The sequence below is a fragment of the Mixophyes fleayi genome, chromosome 7, assembly GCF_038048845.1.
Source record: "Mixophyes fleayi isolate aMixFle1 chromosome 7, aMixFle1.hap1, whole genome shotgun sequence".
NCBI lineage: Eukaryota > Metazoa > Chordata > Amphibia > Anura > Limnodynastidae > Mixophyes > Mixophyes fleayi.
The window spans coordinates 127,181,511-127,202,967 of NC_134408.1; the positions used below are offsets into that span (position 1 = coordinate 127,181,511).

General features: G+C 38.1%; 1 protein-coding gene across 1 annotated transcript in view; it reads left to right on the plus strand.

Moving 5' to 3' along the window:
* Nucleotides 1–10,794: 10,794 nt before the first annotated feature.
* LOC142098559 (bile salt export pump-like) overlaps nucleotides 10,795–21,457 on the plus strand; it is a 62,111-nt gene continuing 51,448 nt past the window's right edge. The window contains exon 1 of the mRNA XM_075181395.1: nucleotides 10,795–10,885. Coding sequence (XP_075037496.1) covers nucleotides 10,795–10,885 — 91 coding nt within the window. The remainder of the gene's footprint in view (nucleotides 10,886–21,457) is intronic.

Here is a 21,457-nt window from a genome sequence, read left to right on the forward strand (position 1 = left end):
CTTTCATTGGATCTCAAATAATCCGTAAATATTCAGAGTCCGCTTTGGTACATCACGTATCCTTGTCCGGATTATTTTTGGAACGCAGCCACTTAATCCGTATTAGCAAAGTCTACATCACAAGCATCTTAACTCCCTCAGTGCTGGAGGGGCTGTGGGTTAATTATAAATATTGTTATGCAAAGCCATCCAGGGTATTAACTTCGGCCTTTATCAAGCTTCCCATCTTCACAGATTAACCCACCAGCTTTTTACGAAAACCTTTTCGCTGCCCGAAAGACCTCCATCACCTTACGTTAGTGTTCTTCTGAGATTACTGGCTTGTGCTAATATCTGCCTTTTTGACCTATATCATTATGTCAGTGTACTGTGAGAACAAAACATGTTATATAAGTAAACTGTCAACTTCATTACCAGATAAAGGAAAATAACTGGACAGTAATCTTCTTACAGTGGAATCTAAAACAGCAACTGTTTATTAGGCAGGCTGGAAAAATGTCCTAATTGAATAAGTTGCATGTTAATGATCCTCTTGGAGATTAAATTAATTTAATTTTGATAACCTGATGCTGATTTTCTGCAATAATGTTAGGTCTTTTACCCACTGCCATTAAATGACATTAACTCACACACACACTGATATTAAATTATTTTATTAGCATTTTTAACCCTGACACCATCATTCACGTTTTAACTTCTAATGCCATAATTGCGTCACAATTTTCTGAATGCTTTTTGTTCTATTCCATGCATTTAATGCAAGTTAGATGCATTAAGGTCAATAGAGTGACCTCCGAATGCTAGTTAACAACAGGATGTAAAATACATTTGTATTTGACATGAAGCTTCATTGGAGATTGAGCTTGCTTTTTTTTTTGCTTTTGCATAAAGTTTGGTTTTTATTATTATTTTATTGAAACATTTTACATGTTACAACAAAAAAAACTTTACTCACTGCCTGTCCCAACAACTTAGGTGTACATGTACATGAAACTCAGTAAATAGTATACCCCACTCAAGAGAAATATGCCTCAGCAGCATGTAAACACACTACTATGTCCTCTGCCTCTTTAGTATATGAAATCATAAGTTAGTAAATAGCCTCCTTAAGGGTTTACAGCAGTAGGGTACCTAGGCATGAAGCCGGTCTGATTAGGGTTAATAATTTCCATAATTACCAAGTCTGTGCTAGGATTTTTGCAATTGCTTTTATATCTGTCACTAAGAGGGATATAGGTCTAACTGACCCAGGGAGGAGCTGGTCATTGTCCGGTTTGTATAGAACTATAATCATTGCTTTTCACACAGAGGTGGGCAGTACTTGTATTTAAAAAAATGCTTTTTTTTTTATTTGTAGCGTTGTATGGGGATTCAGTCTGATCCCAGTGCCTTATTATTGGGGGGTGGGGGGGTCAGATGGAGGCAATGGCAAGATCTACTTACTCCTTAGTAATGGAAGAAAAAAAATCTAAAACTCCCCTATACTCAATTGTCAGGACTGTTTTTTTTAATTTTATCTAAGTAAGCCACCATTTGAGTCTGGGTATATGTATGTGAGAAAGCATAGATATTTTGATAATTTCATATGAATAAATTAGAGATCCCCCACCCTTGTATTTTGCATTCATTCATTACAGCTTATTGCAGTAATTAAATTGTTAATTATGGATGAGGAAAGATATAAAATTGGCCACCTTATTGCCCAGGGCATAATGTTGTTCTTTGAGAACAGTAACCTGCATTTAGGTTCATCAGCTAAGAAGTCTGTTCATTTTTTCTGTGTTATGTCCCATTCTTTATGTCGTAATGTGATAAGGACATCTCTCACCCTGTCTGGAATACCGAACCTGCTGTCATCTAGATCAACCAGAAGGGAATGATCTTCCAAAATGTTGCTTCTCCTTGTGTGCCAAGATCCAGGGTCAATATGGTTGTGGAATGGTCAAAGACTCCTCTAAACATATAACTTATATAAAGAACACAATTTGTGATTGAAAAATGTAACTTTATTTATCATAAAGATACCAAAAAACAGACATAAGATATTACATTCAAGTGTACTGCTTAGCAGCTCAGCTTAAAGCACACTGTGAAACGTAAATATGACTTACTTTATAGTAAAATACAACACATATGACACTAGATATGACATCCTACACTATACATCAAGTGCTGCACAATTAATGCATCACTTTAACAAGACCACTGTTTCAACAATAAATGGATGTGAGGAGAAGGTAGGTGAAGGAGGTAAGGGAGGGGGATCACAATCCAGTTAGACAGATACACATAAGGGGAGGATACATAAACAAGGCAAGACAGTCAACAAAACTTCTAACAGTGTGATTGGGGAATGGGATGGAGGTGGTAAGGGAGGGGTACTCACAAGCTCAATAAATGGATGTGAGTGGAAGGTAGGTGAAGGAGGTAAGGGATTGTGATCATGATCCAGTTAGACAGACACACATAAGTGGGGGAGGATACATAAATAAGTCAAGACAGTCAATAAAACTTCCAACAGTGTGATTAGGGAATGGGATGGAGGTGGTAAGGGAGGGGTACTCACAAGCTCAACACTTTATTGAAAAACAGACACATAGAATGAGAAGGGGGAAAAGGAGAATAATTTAGTCCTCTTCTTCTTCCTCAGGACTGCCCATGATTAAATAGTCTCTTAGCAGGCAATGGAGCCGTCTGCGACAGTCCTGAATAGACACCTTCTCCTTTTTCAAGATGAGGCTACTACTGGCAAGCCATAAAGCATCCTTGACAGTTCATAAGAAGCCGGTTGTCTTTCTGTCCTGAGACTTTAATCCTGTGGGCATTTCCTGCTGAGTGCCAGCTCCTAACCCATAAGAGATCCCTCTGACCTACCAAACCATAAAGTGTACAGAAACAATCAGACTTCTTACTCCAAGCACAACACTTCAGATGCAGAAAGCATAGAGGACACCATCAGGATCCTTAGTGACCCTACCTACTACATTATACATCTCATATCATCACACTACCTCACCAGTCTACTTCTTCCCTCTAATATTCTTACTGACCATTGTTAAATAATAACAGCTGCCACCCTAGCTGCTCTGGGGCAGTGCTCCTCTCTGTAGTGTCAGTCGCCACTGAGCCCCATGCTGTGTGGCCGCTGAGGCCACAAAGAATTTGAACCCCCAACATGCTGTACATGTGTGCAGGCATTCTATGGCTCCAAATTTAATTGTTGCTCAGAGGGGTTAGTAACTCTGATGTGAGCGCCCACAATTTTGAGGCTACATTTTCGATACACACCCAAGATGGGACTAACCGTCCCATGCCGCACTACACTCTTTTCTTGCACCTCAAAAACCTGATGTCAATGCCATCACCTATAAATGTCCAATTCAGGGGCATTGTCATTAATTGTCTTGTTTCAAGCATTGGAGTGAGAAGTTGGAATGTTAGAGCTAACGGGGATCCCGACTAGTTGGACGTGGATGGTAAGTAAATGTTTATGTTTTCTATTTTGTCTTATTGAACACTGCACAAAAATATATTTTGGGGTTTTAGATGGAGTTGTCCTTTAATAAGAATAATACAGCACAATCTCTTTAATTATTAAGGATTTGTACTCTAGTATGTTATTACCACAATGTAGAGACTATCAATAAATAGAGCAAGTTTCCATTTAATAGTTATGAAATACATTGTTAAGAAGTAATTAAGATTGCATTTAATCAATGAAAATTTGATCTGGTCACTGACCATTTTCATGCATTTGCTGACATAAATATATTTCTGAGGACGGTGTCACAGAATTAGCATTGTCGTTAGCAGTTATTAATTGTTTATTATACAGAGCATAATAAACATTTTATGGCTGTTCCAGGTTTCTGTGCAGAAGGTTAATGATAACAAAATGATGTTGCATGTTTAAAGGGTTATTGAAGGGTTATGACTGGTTTCCTCTTTTGCTTAACATTTGCTCCACTTCATACATTGCTGCATTTCTGTAATATCGTTGTATTCTCATCACTCCTCTGTTGCCCACCCATCTGCTGCCAATTTGTGAGGATGTATGGGGAGTGGAGGGTGTTCACTCTGCTTTGTCTTCAAGCTGGATGCACTTTTCGGTGTCTCCCGCCATTGTTAAAAGCTGTATTTGTTAGGAAAAAGCCGTTGTGCGGGATTACAAAAACGGCAACTGGTAACATCCAATGACAGGCTGGGCTGGTCACATTATAACACAGAGACCCGCAGTATGGGTTCCCCCTATCATAAAGTGAAACTAGCCTAGCCTGGTCAGTAATTCCCTAAGAGAGTAGGGCTAGCAAAAAATGTGTGAGCCCCCTAGAGCAAACCAGCCCCGTGATAAGACTTGGGCCCTATCGGACTTGGGTGGTGAGTGTCAGGTTAAGTCATAAAATCATTAAGAACTGATGTGGAACTATAGATCTGAGCCTGACCTTGAAAACAGGGCCCCCTGTCACAAAAAGTTCCATAAACGTACCTAATAGAAAATAAAAACCACAAACACTGAATATTGTAGCATTTTCATTGAAATACTGTACAAAATCCATTTTCTACCTCTCTATCATTAAACTAAATTGATGGGGAATCCTCTTTCTCCCGGAAACCATCCAACTGATTGAAAATAAAAAACACAGAGAAAACGATGAGCACTTGACCCACACAGAGCAATGACGCTAATGATAGAACTTAATTGACCTCAAGGGGCCAGTACTCGAACAACCAATCAGAGCAGTTTTCCCCTGCTTCAGGCAATCAGATGCAATGATTGGTCGTTTGGTACTGACCACTTTCATTCCTGTCTCTCCCTATCAGGTTAAGCAACGTGAAGGTCATGAAAGGATGGTTCTGTAAATATGAACTTTTTGATCATTTCATCAGGAAGAAACTCTGGGCAATGCTAAAAGAAGAAAAAAATAATCAACTCAAATACACCTAATTAAAAAATCATCGGTTTTATTTTTATTGCAACTAGATAAACAATTGTAAAACACTGGGAATTCTGTTACCTGACTTCTCTTAAGTTACTTTATAATTAGGTGATGATCTATTAACGCTGACATGTATTTTAAAAAATACCTGCCGTAAATTCATAAAGTTTTGGCAATCATGGATTGAGCATGAACAGGTGAAAAGTGGGGGCATGGAGAAAAATACCTAAGCCCAAACTTCCCTTGGAGGCCAGGCAGTGGTGATCATGGCTCTGTAGGAATAGCACCAACAATTTAATAGATCCCAAGATCCCACTTGTCACTGGTTTTTAGTGGTTGGTTGCGTTTGTGCTTTCTCTGTTCCCATTCTGTCTCTTCTCTCGATAGATAGATAGATAGATAGATAGATAGATATAATTTGAGGCTGATCAGCCGACCGGCTTTTCATTGCCGTCTTGGCTACACACCACACCACTCTCCTTCCTGTTCTTCTTCCCTTTTTGTTTTATTGTGTTGCAAGAGTTAACTTGCGTCCACCTTACACCCTTCTTACTTTCGGACATTTAGGAAAGAGCATTCTGGTGATGCCATACCTGCAGCGGCTCTTTATAAACAGCCATTAAAGACGGTCTCCGTTCTCCCCAGAGACCTCCACCACTGCTGGGCCGGCCCACTCTGACAATATCACACTGAGGGGCCTGTTAGTAACTGCTATCTTTAGGTCCTGGCCCCACAATCACTGTACACAGTGCTGAATGTCTCATATTACTAAGGTGAGTGTACCTCACTAGACTATGCCCTCACTGACAGGCAGGCTACAGACAGACAGGCAGAGGAGACCTGGTGCAGACAATCCGGAATTACTAACAGCAGCTGGCTCGCCATAACTACTAGACCCGGTTTACATATAATCTAAAAGTGCAATAGTCTATTGTGAATTTTGAAGGTTCATCTGGTTAAATAGAAATGTTACAAAGGGAAAAAAATTGATAACTGTACACACATTTTATTTTCATATAAGATTGGATTAAATTAATAGGACTGTTCTATCTGCATGAAAGTTATTTTTTCTTTTACATATTTTCCCCTATTATTGATTGTTTTCCTCTATTTTTCTGTGAAAATAAAAAATACTTATTTCAATATGCTACACAAAAATCCCTATGTGAAACAAAAAAATTATATATTTCAGTTGAGTAGAGAAGAAATTAAAACATTGTAGATGAACCTCATGTATGGGAATGGGTCTGGTCATTGAGGGGCAGTCATTAAATTGTACATGGACAAAAAGTGGCTCATGTAGAGTTGGATGCAATCTGCCTAGTCAGCATATAATATGCCTTTGTAATTCTGTGCGTGCCCACAAGGCACTAGTTACCTTTGCGGCCAAATGTACACTGAGTGTCATCCTGTGCTTATGGCCACTTGGGACCCCTTACGATTGAAAAGGCGGAAATAGGGAAGGAGGGGACGTGTAAGGGTGTGTTGGAGCAAATGTGACTTATGTAGACTCAAAAACATATGCACCCGTCAGGAAACGGGAATTATCAGAGTGCTCGCTCACTGGGGTAAGTTACAAACTGATAATGATGACGATCAGCTTAGATGTGTCAACATCCCCCTCTAAGATGTGTCTTTTTTTAGGATGCAATTTCCGTATACGTTTTAGACGAAGATTGGGTCTAACTCTATGGGAGACCCTGAATTGTTACCCATTTTCATTGGGCTACGCATTTCTTATTTCCATTGTACGATAATTCTTAAGCGCCGATACAAAATTGTTGTAACAAAAAAAATCACACAAACACCCAGCCTCCCAAATATAGGGTGAATTGAGGCTGTGTTATAGCTTCCATATTGGACACATTTCACTGGCTTGTGTATGATAGATTTTCTCAATTTAACGAGAAGGAAAAACAAATAATTTAATTTCTGTGTAAACAGCAGTTCTGACAAGGTAAGACGCTTTTTAACATAAATTATCCAAGACCTATTTGCTCTTTCATTCACCTTTATAATGATAAAAACTGGTGTCCTATCCTGTTATCTATTCTGAAAGGATTCCCTTTGTGTTTAGACCTTTTACCTAATGCAGATAAGTGTGAAAACACGGAGCATTCTCATGCATATATTGGCAATTCTGTACCTTTGTTTATTGTACATCCTGCCCTTTCAGATACAGGGTGCAAAATGACACAACATACTAAGGTAATGTGATGTGTATAAAGTCCTATTTATAAAAAAGGTTTCTTCTATGCACTCTTGAAATAAAAAAGGCTTGCAATGTACAGGGTTGCAAATTGTCAATGAAAACCAGGGATGAGTGGACTCAGATTATCGCAATCCGAGCCCACCCGAACAGTGCGGATCCGAGGGCGATCCGAGCACTGTTCGGGTATTTCCGGCGCTGAGAAAAACTGAAAACGAGGCTATGAGTCCAAATCCCGCCGTCGGATCTCGCGATACTCGGATTCTATAAATTCCCCGCTTGCCGTCGCCATCTTCACTCGGGCATTGATCAGGGAAGAGGGAGGGTGTGTTAGGTGGTCCTCTGTCCTGCTCTTTCTCGTGCTGTGCTGTGCTCTGTCCTGCTCAGTCCAGTGGTGCTGTGTCCTGTGCTCTGTCCTGCTGAGTTCAGTGGTGCTGTGTCCTGTGCTGTGTCCTGCTCAGTCCAGTGGTGCTTTGTCCTGTGCTCTGTCCTGCTGAGTCCAGTGGTGCTTTGTCCAGTGCTCTGTCCTGCTGAGTCCAGTTGTGCTGTGTCCTGTGCTCTGTCCTGCTAAGTCCATTGGTATAAAAAAATTATAAAAAAATTATAAAAAATTATAAAAAAAAAATATAAAAAAATTATAGAAAAAGTATAAAAAAATTAGTACTGCAATATCTAACTACGTTCACTGTTCCTGCAGTAAAAAGGAATTTCTACTGCAATATCTAACTACGTTCACTGTTCCTGCAGTATAAAAAAATACTACTGCAATATTAAACTATGTACACTGTTCCTGCAGTAAAGAAAAATTAGTACTGCAATATTAAACTACATTCACTGTTCCTGCAGTCCAGAAAAATTAGTACTGCAATATTAAACTACGTTCACTGTTCCTGCAGTCCAGAAATATTAGTACTGCAATATTTAACTACGTTCACTGTTACTGCAGTCCAGAAATATTAGTACTGCAATATTTAACTACATTCACTGTTCCTGCAGTCCAGAAATATTAGTACTGCAATATTTAACTACGTTCACTGTTCCTGCAGTCCAGAAATATTAGTACTGCAATATTTAACTACGTTCACTGTTCCTGCAGTCCAAAAATATTAGGGCTGCAATATTTAACTACGTTCACTGTTCCTGCAGTCCAGAAATATTAGTACTGCAATATTTAACTACGTTCACTGTTCCTGCAGTCCAGAAATATTAGTACTGCAATATTTAACTACGTTCACTGTTCCTGCAGTCCAGAAAAATTAGTACTGCAATTTTAAACTACGTTCACTGTTCCTGCAGTCCAGAAATATTAGTACTGCAACCTTTTGGCCTAAAAACAATATTGTGAGGTGTGAGGTGTTCAGAATAGACTGGAAATTAGTGGAAATGATTGTTATTGAATGTTATTGAGGTTAATAATAGCGTAGGAGTGAAAAAAAACCAAAAAACTGGATTTTAGCACTTTTTATGCTTTTTTAAAAAAAAAAATCAGAACCCAAGACCCTAAATCAGAACCAAAACCTTGAGTGGGGTGTTTTGGCAAAACCAATCAGAACACAAAACCTCAAGCTAATCAGAATCCAAAACCCAAAACACGAAAAGTGTCCGGTGCACACCCCTAATGAAGACCTCTTATATCTGTTCATTAATGGGCTGTCTTCTTGGGAAAATATTTAGTTTTCCAGGGCTGTCACTTTTCTTTCCTGTGGAAGTGTGTGGACATAGACCCTGTATTTCTTGAGACTGGGAATATATGCAGTATAAATTCATCCAACTGTGGTGTTGCTGGTACCCCTGCCTAAATAATAAAGGCCAATGCACAATTATCTATTAAAATTGAAAGGAGATGCTGGGCTGCTGGTCCAGTCCATGAGCCTGAAGGAAGTCACAATTCTGAATAAATGTCAGGTTTCATATTATCCATGAGTAAATAAAAATATTTAAAAACACTAATTTTAATGTGATAACTGAATGGCGAACTTGGAATGCTAACTTCAAACATCGAATGCGAGAAAGGAACTCAAATCAGCGTCTAATGATGATTGTACAGAGAACATGTTCATGGTCATCGAACCAGTGAAGTTCGATCGAATTTGGAGTTGGTTCGACATTTTTGATCTTCATAAATAACCCTCTTACAGTGGCTGTGCACATACCAATCCTACCGCTTTACCCAAGTGTTGAGTAAGCACATTTAATGAGAACAGTCCATTCACAGTTTGATCACTACCAGCTACATTGTAACCTGTTAATATGATTGGGGAAAAAAAACACACACACGCATTTCGATAGCGGCCATCATTGCAATAGAATCATTATCTGGTCTTGTGGTCGATTTGGGACCACACATGTTGTGAGATGGTCCAACCGTCCGGTATCAACTGCAATATGGCGATGAGTGCGAAAAGCATAGGTAATTTTTTTGGCTTAATTGTATATGGACTGTTATATAAGTAATTAGAGAACACATATTGAACATACTGTTTCCCTAGAATGTAGCTGGCTAAACATATTCATTATTATGACTCAATGATTTACAACACTCAAACACGTATTGTAAATCATTAGCAATTTTAATAATTTATAACAGCATTTGTTAAGGTTAGATAAAAAGTTCAGCAGCATCGAGGTCATTGAACCTGGTGTACCTGTAATCATCTCCTTTGCTCAAATTCAGGAGCAGTATGTGCTAAATGAATTAATCTTATCTTGTTTTACATATCACACTGTGGACATACTGGAGGGGAACATCATTTAAAGAAAAATTGTACCTTATATCAATAAAGGTTTTGTTTTAAAAGTCTCTTTTCAATAAATGTTCACTAGAAGACATCTGTATAAGTACAAAGAACATTACCTGACTGCATAATTTTATTTATTAGTATGAGTGAGAGATGTAAATATCACCTTTTATCATTTAGTGGAACAATTCCTCCAGTGATACCGTCATGGAAAAATGTTACAATACTTGTATGACAATACTATATAATACATTATGTCTCTGAAAAATGTTTTTCCTGCTGTTACATATAAAATATATATTGAATATTACACAATATTTTTTATATAGTATTACTAATTACTAGTAAATGACACAATATTATATATAATGTTCCAGTTGTATTTTCAGTATGATGAATACATTAATATGAGCGACTTCCAAAGGGATTATTCGCAAACTAATATGTTGATTTAACAAAGGGCTAAAAACCAAAACTGGGTGCAGTAGGACTTTGCCTTATCTATCATCATCATCACATCATCTATTTATCTATGTAAATAGCGCCACTAATTCCTCTGCACTGTACAGAGAACTCACTCACATCAGTCCCTGACCTGTTGGAGCTTACAGTCTAAATTCCCTAACTACACACTCAGACTAGGATTGTTTGTTAGCAACCAATTAACCTACCAGTATGTTCTTGGAGTTTGGGAGGAAACCGGAGCACCTGGAAGAAACCCCCGCAAACATGTGGAGAATACACAAACTCCCCACAGATAAGGCCATGGTCGGGAATCTAACTCATGACACCAGTGCTGTGAGACATTAGTGCTAACCACTAAGCCACCGTGGTGCTCACCCATCTATGAATCGTTGCCGATGGCAATAGCACTCTGGTGACCACATGTGACAGCAGCTGTACTGGGGACATGTTAAGACATCTAGCCGAGCACAGGAAGACCCATCTGGCAACATTTAAGAGCAGTGTAACAGTGAACCTGGAAACATACATTACAATAGGTAAGTACTCAATTTCTAAGTGGAGGTGAGAGGGGATGTTAAGTGGACTTAACACCTATTTTTTATGATGCTCACCACACCACTCATGCTGTACTGTAATACCTAAAGCTATATAGTGATATTACTTCAACATACTGTCCCTCATTTCCAGTTAGGGGCAAATCAAGTTAATTAGTATAAATTTGGACAAAACATGTTGTAATGGAAGGGGTGCACATGCAAATTTTTGTGTGCACTGGAAAATACAGCATGCTGTTACATGTAGAACTTAATTATAGAGTTGAGCTAGAAGGCTTTTCCTTCCCTACTCTACATCTGTTCCAGATGGATTTACTCTTAACTATAAATGAGAGACCTCATGACTAATTCCAAATGACTAAGTCACTTTGGAAAATTGTTACACAGTTACATCATACACTGGCCATTTTGCTAATGTGTTTCACTGCTACAATATAAGCAGAACAAAGGTAATCAATAGTTGGATGTTTTCACCAACCTTTGTCAAGGTGTTATTATCTTATGTAAACATCTCGGACAGCCTCTGTTCCTGTCACCAAAAATAAATTATATAGAACATTTTATTATTGAATTAATAGATAATGATCTGAAAATTACTTTTAAAACATTCTGTCCAACTGACCCTTAAGAAATTCATAGAGATAGTCATATGGATAGTAACAGGCTTCAGACCGAGGCATAGTATACGGGTTGGGTATGAAAAGTTAAAATGTCGACAGTCACAATGTCTACACCATAAGGTTGACACTTGACAGTCAAAATGTCAGAATGGCAATATAGGAAAATCAAAACAAAAACAAAATTGAACATAAGAAAATAAAAATAATAATCTGGGGGACAAAAATTATGGGGTGCCCTCGATTTTACTATTACCAGAATTAAGCTTAGCAAGCCTAAGCTGGTTACACTTACTATAAATATGAGTACAGCCAAACTGTTTGGGGAATGGGGGAGGGGCACGCCATGCTGTTTTTAGATCTGTTATTTTTCTTCCAGTCTTTCCGTTTTAAGTCTGCTTTTTGTCAACATTTTGACTATCGACTTTACAACCTGTAGACATTTTACATGTTGACCTTTTAAGTGTGTTGACCTAATGAACATGTAGACCTTATGACTGTCAACTTTTTCACTGTGTCGACATTATGTCTGTCGACCTTATGGTGTAGACATGGTCACTGTCGACATTGCAACTACATTCCCAGTATACAGAGCGTATCACTACGTCACAGTGGTCAACTAATTTCTAGAGTTTTAAAACTTTGTCCCCAGGCATTATTGTTATTGGCTAGTATTGTTGAAAACTGGAGCCCTGAGACATTCACTCATCGTGAATCAAGTACTAAGCGTAGTAAATAAATACAGGATGCTTAATAGTGAAATGAAGTGCAAAATTCATTTATAGACCACAATTATCCCATCAAGGGCCTCTGGGAGGAATCTTGGGCTCTGACGTGGCTGCTACCATAGCTGTGGCAGCACATGCAGTCTAATGGGTATGATCATATGGACATTACCTAGCTTGCATGCAGCTCCACAACCAGTGCTTGGAGATATGACTACACCAATCAATAGGAAACTATTGATCCAACTGTCACTTTCCCTCACCCATACCCTGTCTCAAATGGGGACATGGATGGGCAGATGGTGCCAGAGGGTGGGCCCTGTGTGATCACCCTATCTGCCCCCTCATAGTCCACTTCTTCCTGGCACCCAAGGATGGCCTAGATGCTTTATACCAGTCCTCCTCTTGGTACCCCTTCTTCCAGGTACTCGCATGTAGCCCTGTATGTCAGCAGTCTTCAGCATATTAGGCAGCAAGCCACCTTATGTCATCTCCCAACCATCAGCAATCGCCATCAGCACCTCACCAGCATTTCTGGCCATTTAATTCTGGCATTACGGCCATCCTGCTCTTCAAGCCGTAGCACAGAGGCCGCTGGCATCAGTGGGTCTCAGGATTAAGTTTGCAGCCTAATTAAAATATAACTTATTGAAGTAAACTGGAAAACTGCCCCTTGCCTACATGTAGGCAGTGTAGGTGAAGTGTTTACTGTGGCGTATTTGCAATGCAAAAATAATAGTATGTGACAATCAAATTGAGAAGCCATGAAAAGATGGGAATTGTAGTGCTTCATGGTCTTATTTTAAAATGCTGCCAAATATGGTGTGTTCTATTCATAGTGCTTTATATTCTTTATTAAACTAAACACATCAGGCCTCGGCCATAGACTTGAGTGTAGAGAGCCACTAACCGGTATTAGCACTATTGAACTAGCAGGTGCGGAGTCTAACGTACCCCTGGTGTTTGCCAGGAACCCCAGCAAAGAGGTTTGGACTTCGCTGCACAGGGCACGCAAAAAAAGTTGCGGTCCTACTAGCCAGTTGCCGGCATAGCGGTAAGGAGGGTCAGACGGTCCGGGTCAAAGCAAATCGGGAATGCAAGGTACAAAAGAGAATCCAAATGGGTAGTCAAAACAGGCCAAGGTCGCAGGAACAATATGGGGCAAGCAGAATGGAGGATGGTCGACAAGCCGGGTCACAACAGGAGAGCACAGAGACGAGAGAATGGTCAGTAGAGCCGGGTCACAACAGGAATAACACAGGGAAAACCCTGGAGTCTGGAACCTGTTACTCTGGCACCCTAATGGCTCCAGAGCCAGGTTTAAATAGAGGCAGCAAACCAGGGATTGGAGGAGACTGAGGAGAGGCACGCTGCATGCAGGGGTAGCGGAGCAGGGCGCATGCCCCCGACAGTGAGTTCCAGCGGAAGTCGCGGCGTGCCTGTTGCTAAGCAACAGGGCGCTCCGGCCAGAGTCAGCAGGCGTCCATCCCCGTATGGCAGGGGAACAACGGGGACGGCGCCTGACACACATGCAAACATTATACTCACCAAAAATACCCCTGTCTCCCCTCTCACCCTTCAGAGAGAATGTGAGAGACCCCTAAGAAATCTTTTATGAGGTGTAAGATAAGTTTTGTGGAATACATTTTTAAAATAACTCGTTATAAGTGCAGATTTCCTGGTCATTTTGGTGGAGAAAGTACCGGAGGTCTAAATTGGTTATAAAATGTTGCTCTTATTAGATGTTGGCATCATTATCCTGTCTGTGAAGCTAATCTTCAATATCTAACATTATTGAATGATTGTATTTTGTTATATCCGGGAAGCTAATTCTACCATTTGATTTTACCAGGCACAGTTTCCTTAGGCTTTTTCTCGGTCTGCCTCCTTTCCAGATACATTTTCAGAATCATTAATTACTTTTTTTTTCTTTTATCTTTTACCGTGATGAGGGTGGGCAAGGACTGTAATACATAGAGCAACCTGGGGAAAGATACCATTTTAATAAAATTTCCTAGGTAAGAGAGTAATATGTGTTTTCATCTTCCGAGTTCCTCTTCCAATTGGTTATTTGTTGTGATAATCTTTAGTTTATACGGGTTGGCATCTTTATTGGGGAGTTTTATTCCTTAATAAGCAAAATGATGTTTTGCCCACAATTTGGATTTATCCAAACTGATCATAAATCCTGATACCTGTCCAGAATTATTCTTCTTTTCCATAATAGAAGGAGATCATGTGCAAATGCAGTAGCTTTTTTCTCTCGTCCTCCAACTTTAATTCCTTTCGGAAGGCTGGCCAATTTTGTAGTATGCGTAACAATTATAGCTATGTTGATTAGCAATGGCAAGGCTGGCATCCTGGACGAGTCTACCTACCCATTTTGATCTAGCTACTTATGAGTCCATTTAACAGTTAGGATGTGGCCATTGCAGTGTATTTGGAGGGAACGGGGTTAGAAGGTGATCTAGCACTGTCTAAAGTGGTAGCTAGGCCCCTTGTATAAGGGCCACACCCACTGCAGCGGTGAGACAGCACTCACAAACGTCAATCTGGCCCTATCTACTGGCAGTTTGGCTATGCCTACAACATTAGGAAACTTTCAAAATATTTTCCAGAGCCGCTTTAAGTTCCAAATCCACCTCTCTTTTTGGCTGTGGCTGTCAGAGTATTGGCTAGTGGGAAGGCAAATATTTTTTTGCAAGGTGGAAATGCATTCTTAACAGAACAAATATTTGGAAAAATTGGCGAGGCAATTATATTTTATTGTTATAAAGGTCCCACTTATACATTGTTTAGCTTGTCTCATCTAAAAAGAAGTAGATTATGTGAGCAACAGGAGAAATTATGAGAATCGTCTTTTATTGCTCTCTGGTTTTCACTGAATGACAACCTAATGATTAACTATTCAGTTTGATAAAAAAAAAAATAGAATGCAACAGGAAGAAGGTTGATCGATAGTGTATATACTGCATGATTCCCTATGAGACATCATTTCTGTCAGGGTTACTCAGCATCCCCTGTGACAAGCTTGATCTTTACCTCAGGGTGTGAGCAGCTGATAATCTATTTAATGATAAAGTAGTTCATTGCAGTGACAAGGAAATCAGGGAACAGACCGGACTACATCTGGACAAGGACAAATTGGATTAGTTCCACTATTAGTCCAAAAATAGTAAGTGAATTGTTTGTTCAACCTTACTACTAGTCCGATGTCTATATTGACTAATGCAAAGTTGTTTTACATTACCCTAAGAACTGGGTGTAAATATGAAAATGTGCTGTTTTTGTCATTGCTTTATATGCATGTTCAAGGACCTTAATAATGTGTTAGTCCAACTGGAAGCCCCATTATTTCTCTATTGAGGACTGAGTGGGCTTTATGTGCCTGCAGCAGAGTTTTTTTGTTTGAGATATTGACAGTGGTTTTAACAAGCAGCAGATAAGCCTCACTGGCCATGGAAGCCATTGTTTTAATAGTGTGGGACTACATACATCTGCTTACATCTTGAAAGCAGACATGTATTGGTTGGGTACACAAAACATAGGGATAACTTTGGGCTCTAAGGGCTTCAAAGCTAAATATGAGGAGGTGTTCCACCTATCTTTTTTGCACTACAATGTGAGTGTGTACACAGCTTTATTCGTTCCCACCAGACAGGAACAAAATGAACTCGGCTGTATAAAAACAGTGTTCCCTTTTTCATGGGAACAGCTGATATCATAGAGGGCTAAGTCAGCACTGACCCACAATGAGGATAATGACGTGTCGTATTATCCCAACAGTTGTCCACTTGTGTATCGCAAATTCGGTAATGGTTCACAGATATGACACAGATAGACCTTAGTGGAAAACCAATCACAATCATGTACTTAAATCTGGCTATGAAAATCATGCATGTACATCAGCATTGTAACCACTTCTGTTGTAAGGGATCCCAAACAGTGATTTAATATGCAGGACTGGTAAAAAAATCTGGAATATATATAAAATACCCAAACCATAATATATCTCCTAATGTTTCAAATTGTATGTGTTTATTTTGGTTAGCTAAGTGCAAGTCATTGGGGTTATATAAAAAATGACAGAGAAAAAATATAACTAAAAAAGTGCAAAGATTTTCTGAAGTAAGAAATACACAATATTCCATTAAAAAATAGTGTGAATTACCTTTAGCTTAAGTTTTCTTAATGCATTCAGAATTAATGTTATACATATCAAATTTGTAAACATTGACTTACATACAGAAAATTCCTTTAAGTGTTTTTTTTGCAAGAGATTACAGTTTCTTTTAAAAGTTTAACACCTATATAGGGCCATAAAACTTATTTATTTATGGTGTTTTTAGGTATATTTTGCTTCATGATAAGCCTGGATGCCAAATCTAAACAAATTCACTTTAAAATTGTGTTATTTTTATAGAATATGATGTTTAACTAAAGTCCATTTAAACAAAAGTTTATCTATCAAAGCAGTTTGCAAAAATGTGCAAAAATATTACTTAATGAATACAGTACTACCGTGAGACATGATAAATTAAAGATTATTATTAGCCGAGTTTACAATTTCGCACAATAAAGTAAAACTAAAAAAAATAACATTAAACAAAACTATGACATTTAAAACCTTGATTATGGCTTGTTTTAGTTAATATTATTTGGGATGGATAAAAGTTTAAATTTTTAAACTTTTAAATAGATTGCTTTTATATATCTTTATACATTATAAACTAATGTAATTCTTTGTTCAGAATCCATTGTCATTCATAAGATTCTTATGTAATGCTTTAACGTACTTTTTAGGACTCCAAATCCATAACTTAATATTTTTTTGTTGCTTTCTATATATTCCCTGTTTTATTTTATAGATCAATATTTTTGATAAACTCAATACATTTTTTTAAAAAAATAAAAAATACAAATAAACCAGATATATAATCCATTGATGAAACATAACATATTCTGTTTAATATTGCTTTTCAAACTGGGGGAGCTGTTTTCCTCTAGTCCCTTGCAATTTGAAATTTAGTCATATTACATATATTCATATTGAGCTTATCCAGGAATTTGTTTGTAGGTTTATTCATCAATATTACTAAGGGATCTGGAGAAATCTGATTGTGAATAAATTGTTCAATCCGATGTAGTGTTTTGACCAGCACTGAAAAGTTATTGGACATTCCCACAAGACGTGAAGAAAAGTTGCTTCCTCACCAACATAGATTTGTAGATTGAGGGAATATATTATAGAGTTTAGCAGGAAACATATACCATCTAGAATATATTTTAAATGCATTCTCCTCAATTTTATATTAATGGATGCCTCCATAGATCTTTCTATAATGATTGACCATCCCCGCATTACTCCTTGATCTCTCACCCAGTTACATTTTTTCAGTCGCACTCACCTGATTAACGTAGTCATCTGTGACCCTCTGCAAGCTGGGCTGTGATATCCCTTATATTAGTTGAATAGTAAGTAGTTAATAATTGGGATATTGTCTTGTATCTCCTATGTTGAGATTTGAGGATATCCAGTTTAAATTGAACGCGCTTATTATAGTAAAGGATTAAAATGATAGTCACACCCTCAAAATGCAAACTTAGCCCAATATGATGATTTCCTGATAAATCATCATAACAATGCGATATTAGACTTATAAATAACTTATTCTTAAGACCTTGAGAAAATTACCCCTCTCATCCTTATGTATCATACTATATAGCCTGACGCAGCGACTAAATTATGCCCTTTTAATCCTCTATACAAACTACCATAAATATGTGTATATTTGTTGTGTGCACTTTAAAAGACAAATGTTACCACCTCTAAACATCATCAGGGGCCTGATTCATTAAGGATCTTAACTTAAGAAACTTCTTATTTCAGTCTCCTGGACAAAACCATGTTACAATGCAAGGGGTGCAAATTAGTATTCTGTTTTGCACATAAGTTAAATACTGGCTGTTTTTTCATGTAGCACACAAATATCAACTTTAAATTTCAGTGTACAAATAAGCTATCAAGTATTTGTGTGCTACATGAAAAAACAGTCAGTATTTAACTTATGTGCAAAACAGAATACTAATTTGCACCCCTTGCATTGTAACATGGTTTTGTCCAGGAGACTGAAATAAGAAGTTTCTTAAGTTAAGATCCTTAATGAATCAGGCCCTAGATCTTTACTTTCTTTATGCTGCCTGATACAAGCTGCTCCAGGCTGGTACATTATAGGGCCCGGATATTACTATATAACTGACAATTGTATTGTGATCCTTTTACTTTAGTAGTAGTTTGCTTTTGTTACAATTAGATAAGAGCTGTTGGGATCTTTGAACTATGATATGTTAAGTCAATACAACATAATTGTGTTTATATAATCTATGTCATATGCACTGACTGCCCCTGTTATGTTGTTATGAGCTTTATAGATTGTTTAGCCATTATGACAGAGTTTTGCGTTTGAGTTTAGTAATGCTTGATGTTTGTTTAATTAACATACTGAAAAATGATTTTCTCTCAAGATAATTTATTATTCATAATTGTTCTGAGTAGAACTAGAATCTGACAGATGTTTTATTAAAAGATAATTCCACACTTCTTTTTAAATCATCAATCACGGGTAATAAGAAGATGGTTTGCAATATATTGTAATTAACTTTTCTGCTGTCTTCTCGAGGGGGAAAAAAAAATCATTTAAAGACGAACTTGTGAGCCATACGCAACGAATGTAATTTTTACTTTCTTGCAACAGTGTTGTGGCTCTGTGCTAAGGATGCTAAATATGAAATACAAGTTGGTTCACACGTTTATTTGTATAAAAATATATGTATGTGTGTGTGTGTGAGCAAAAGTTTCAGGAATTTATCAGAATGGAATAAAATTCAGGATAGCCTGTGATGGTGAGGGAAATATTTACCTTCATACATCGGACTTCCAGTCATTAATCACATTAATCTCATTGAAGGACACTGCTGTCAGCTAATTTTAACCTTGTTTTAACACCGAAAATAGTTGATAACCGAAGACAATGGTTTGCATTCAGCTGTACAGCCAATGTAAACACAATAGCAAACCTCTCAAGTTCTGTTAATGTATATGGGACCTTTTACATATATGGGAATGTTATAAGTTCTTTTATAAAGGTAAATTGTATTTTTCATTTAGTAGCCATTTAACTCTTTGTGGTACAAGGAAGCTTATAAATGTAACTGTTTTGGGGGGTTTCAACCATAAGTTAGCAGTATAATAAGTAAAATAAATGGAAAAAAAAAACCTTACTATTGAGTGGGGAATATATGTAGAAAAATAAGTAGATGGCTATGTATGTTTCACATTTGTTCATAATCATTCCTCTCAACTGTCCCAATATAGACAGGACAGTCCCTATTCGAGGGGACAGTCCCTCTGTCCCCACAATCAGGACATTTGTCCTTTTCAAATTTGTAAGGATTGTTTCTAATACTCTGCTACAAAAACTTAAGTGTATCAAAGGATTTCTCTGGACATATTTGATATTTGGGTGGGGGGGGGGGGGCAGAGGACATGTCACGTGACAGTGATAAATCTATCACTGTGTGTGTGCTCTAGATCTCTTATGGCTCCTCCCCCGGCTTCCCCCCGCTGTACCGCAGCACAAAGAGAGGAGGCATATACGTAAGAAACTGTGGATATGTGCCAGTCTTTCCTCCATATTTGTCTCTGTTCATAGAGCCCTTGAGAAGAGAATTACATGTTTTGTGGGGCTTGCCTGGTTTCTATTAATTGTGCATTGACAGCGACACATTGCCCCTTCTTTTGTTCTGTATGCTGTGATATGTGTCAATATTATAATCACAATTCCTCTTTATAAGTTAATGTTAAAAAAAGAAACTATGAACAATTTGTATATGCATATTTTTATTTTAGCTTTACCTTCAATTAAACCACTCTCACTATTTAGCATAACCACACACACACTATGTAGCATAACCACACACACTATTTAATATGACCGCACATACTAATTACCATAGCTACACAAGCAATTTAACATAGGCACACATACTATTTAACATAGCCACACACACAGTTTTAGGCATAGCTGCATACTTTATATAGCATAACCACTAAGCCACCATTCTCCTGAATATTCCAAAATTAATGACATTATCTGATCTCTTGCAGCGATAGCCACATGGATAGCAGAAAGGCCTCTACAAATGGTAAATACTGTCATTTCCTGTTACTTCCAATGTTTCTAATATTCCATCTAGTTGTTATAATACAATGTAAAGCTCTGTTAACCAATCAGCGTGGAACATGAACGTGGCTCAGGAGCAGCATCAGAAATGTAGATTTATTAATACTTTTTTTAAGTTTCATTTTTTTTTTCTACCTTACTCTTGCCCTACATGAATGAGTGGTTAGAGTCATCTCTTGCAATCAGGGTGAAAATGTTCATTAAAACAACTAGAAGCCAAAGGTTCAGCCGTCAGATCACAGCTTGTGACATGCACTAACCAGCACAATTAGGGCCATGCTAGAAGAGGGAAATCACTGCATTAAGGTGAGAAGAAAGGGACAGCAATGGCAGGTGTGGTGAGTATGGACTCTTAGTGCCTAGTGTTACAAATACTGCTGGCACATTACCGGGCTCTAATACTACTACTGTTTGCACATTACTGGGCTCTAATACTACTACTGCTGGCACATTACTGTGCTCTTATACTACCACTACCAGCACATAACTGGGCTCTAATTTTACTACTACTGACACATTACTGTGCTCTTCTACTACTACTACTACTACTACTGGCACATAACTGTGCTCTTATACTACTACTACTACTACTACTACTGGCACATAACTGTGCTCTTATACTACTACTACTACTACTACTACTACTACTACTGGCACATAACTGTGCTCTTATACTACTGTTCCTATTGGCACATATCTGGACTCCTCTGCTACCACTATGGCACATTACTGTTCTCTTCTACTACCACTACTGGCACATAACACTGGGCTCTAATTGTATTACTACTGTAAATTACTGTGCCCTTATACTACTATTACTATTGGCACATATCTGGACTCTTCTGCTACCACTACTGGCACATTACTGTGCTCTTATACCACCACTACTGGCACATTACTGTGCTCTTATACCACCACTACTGGCACATTACTGTGCTCTTATACTACCACTACTGGCACATTACTGTG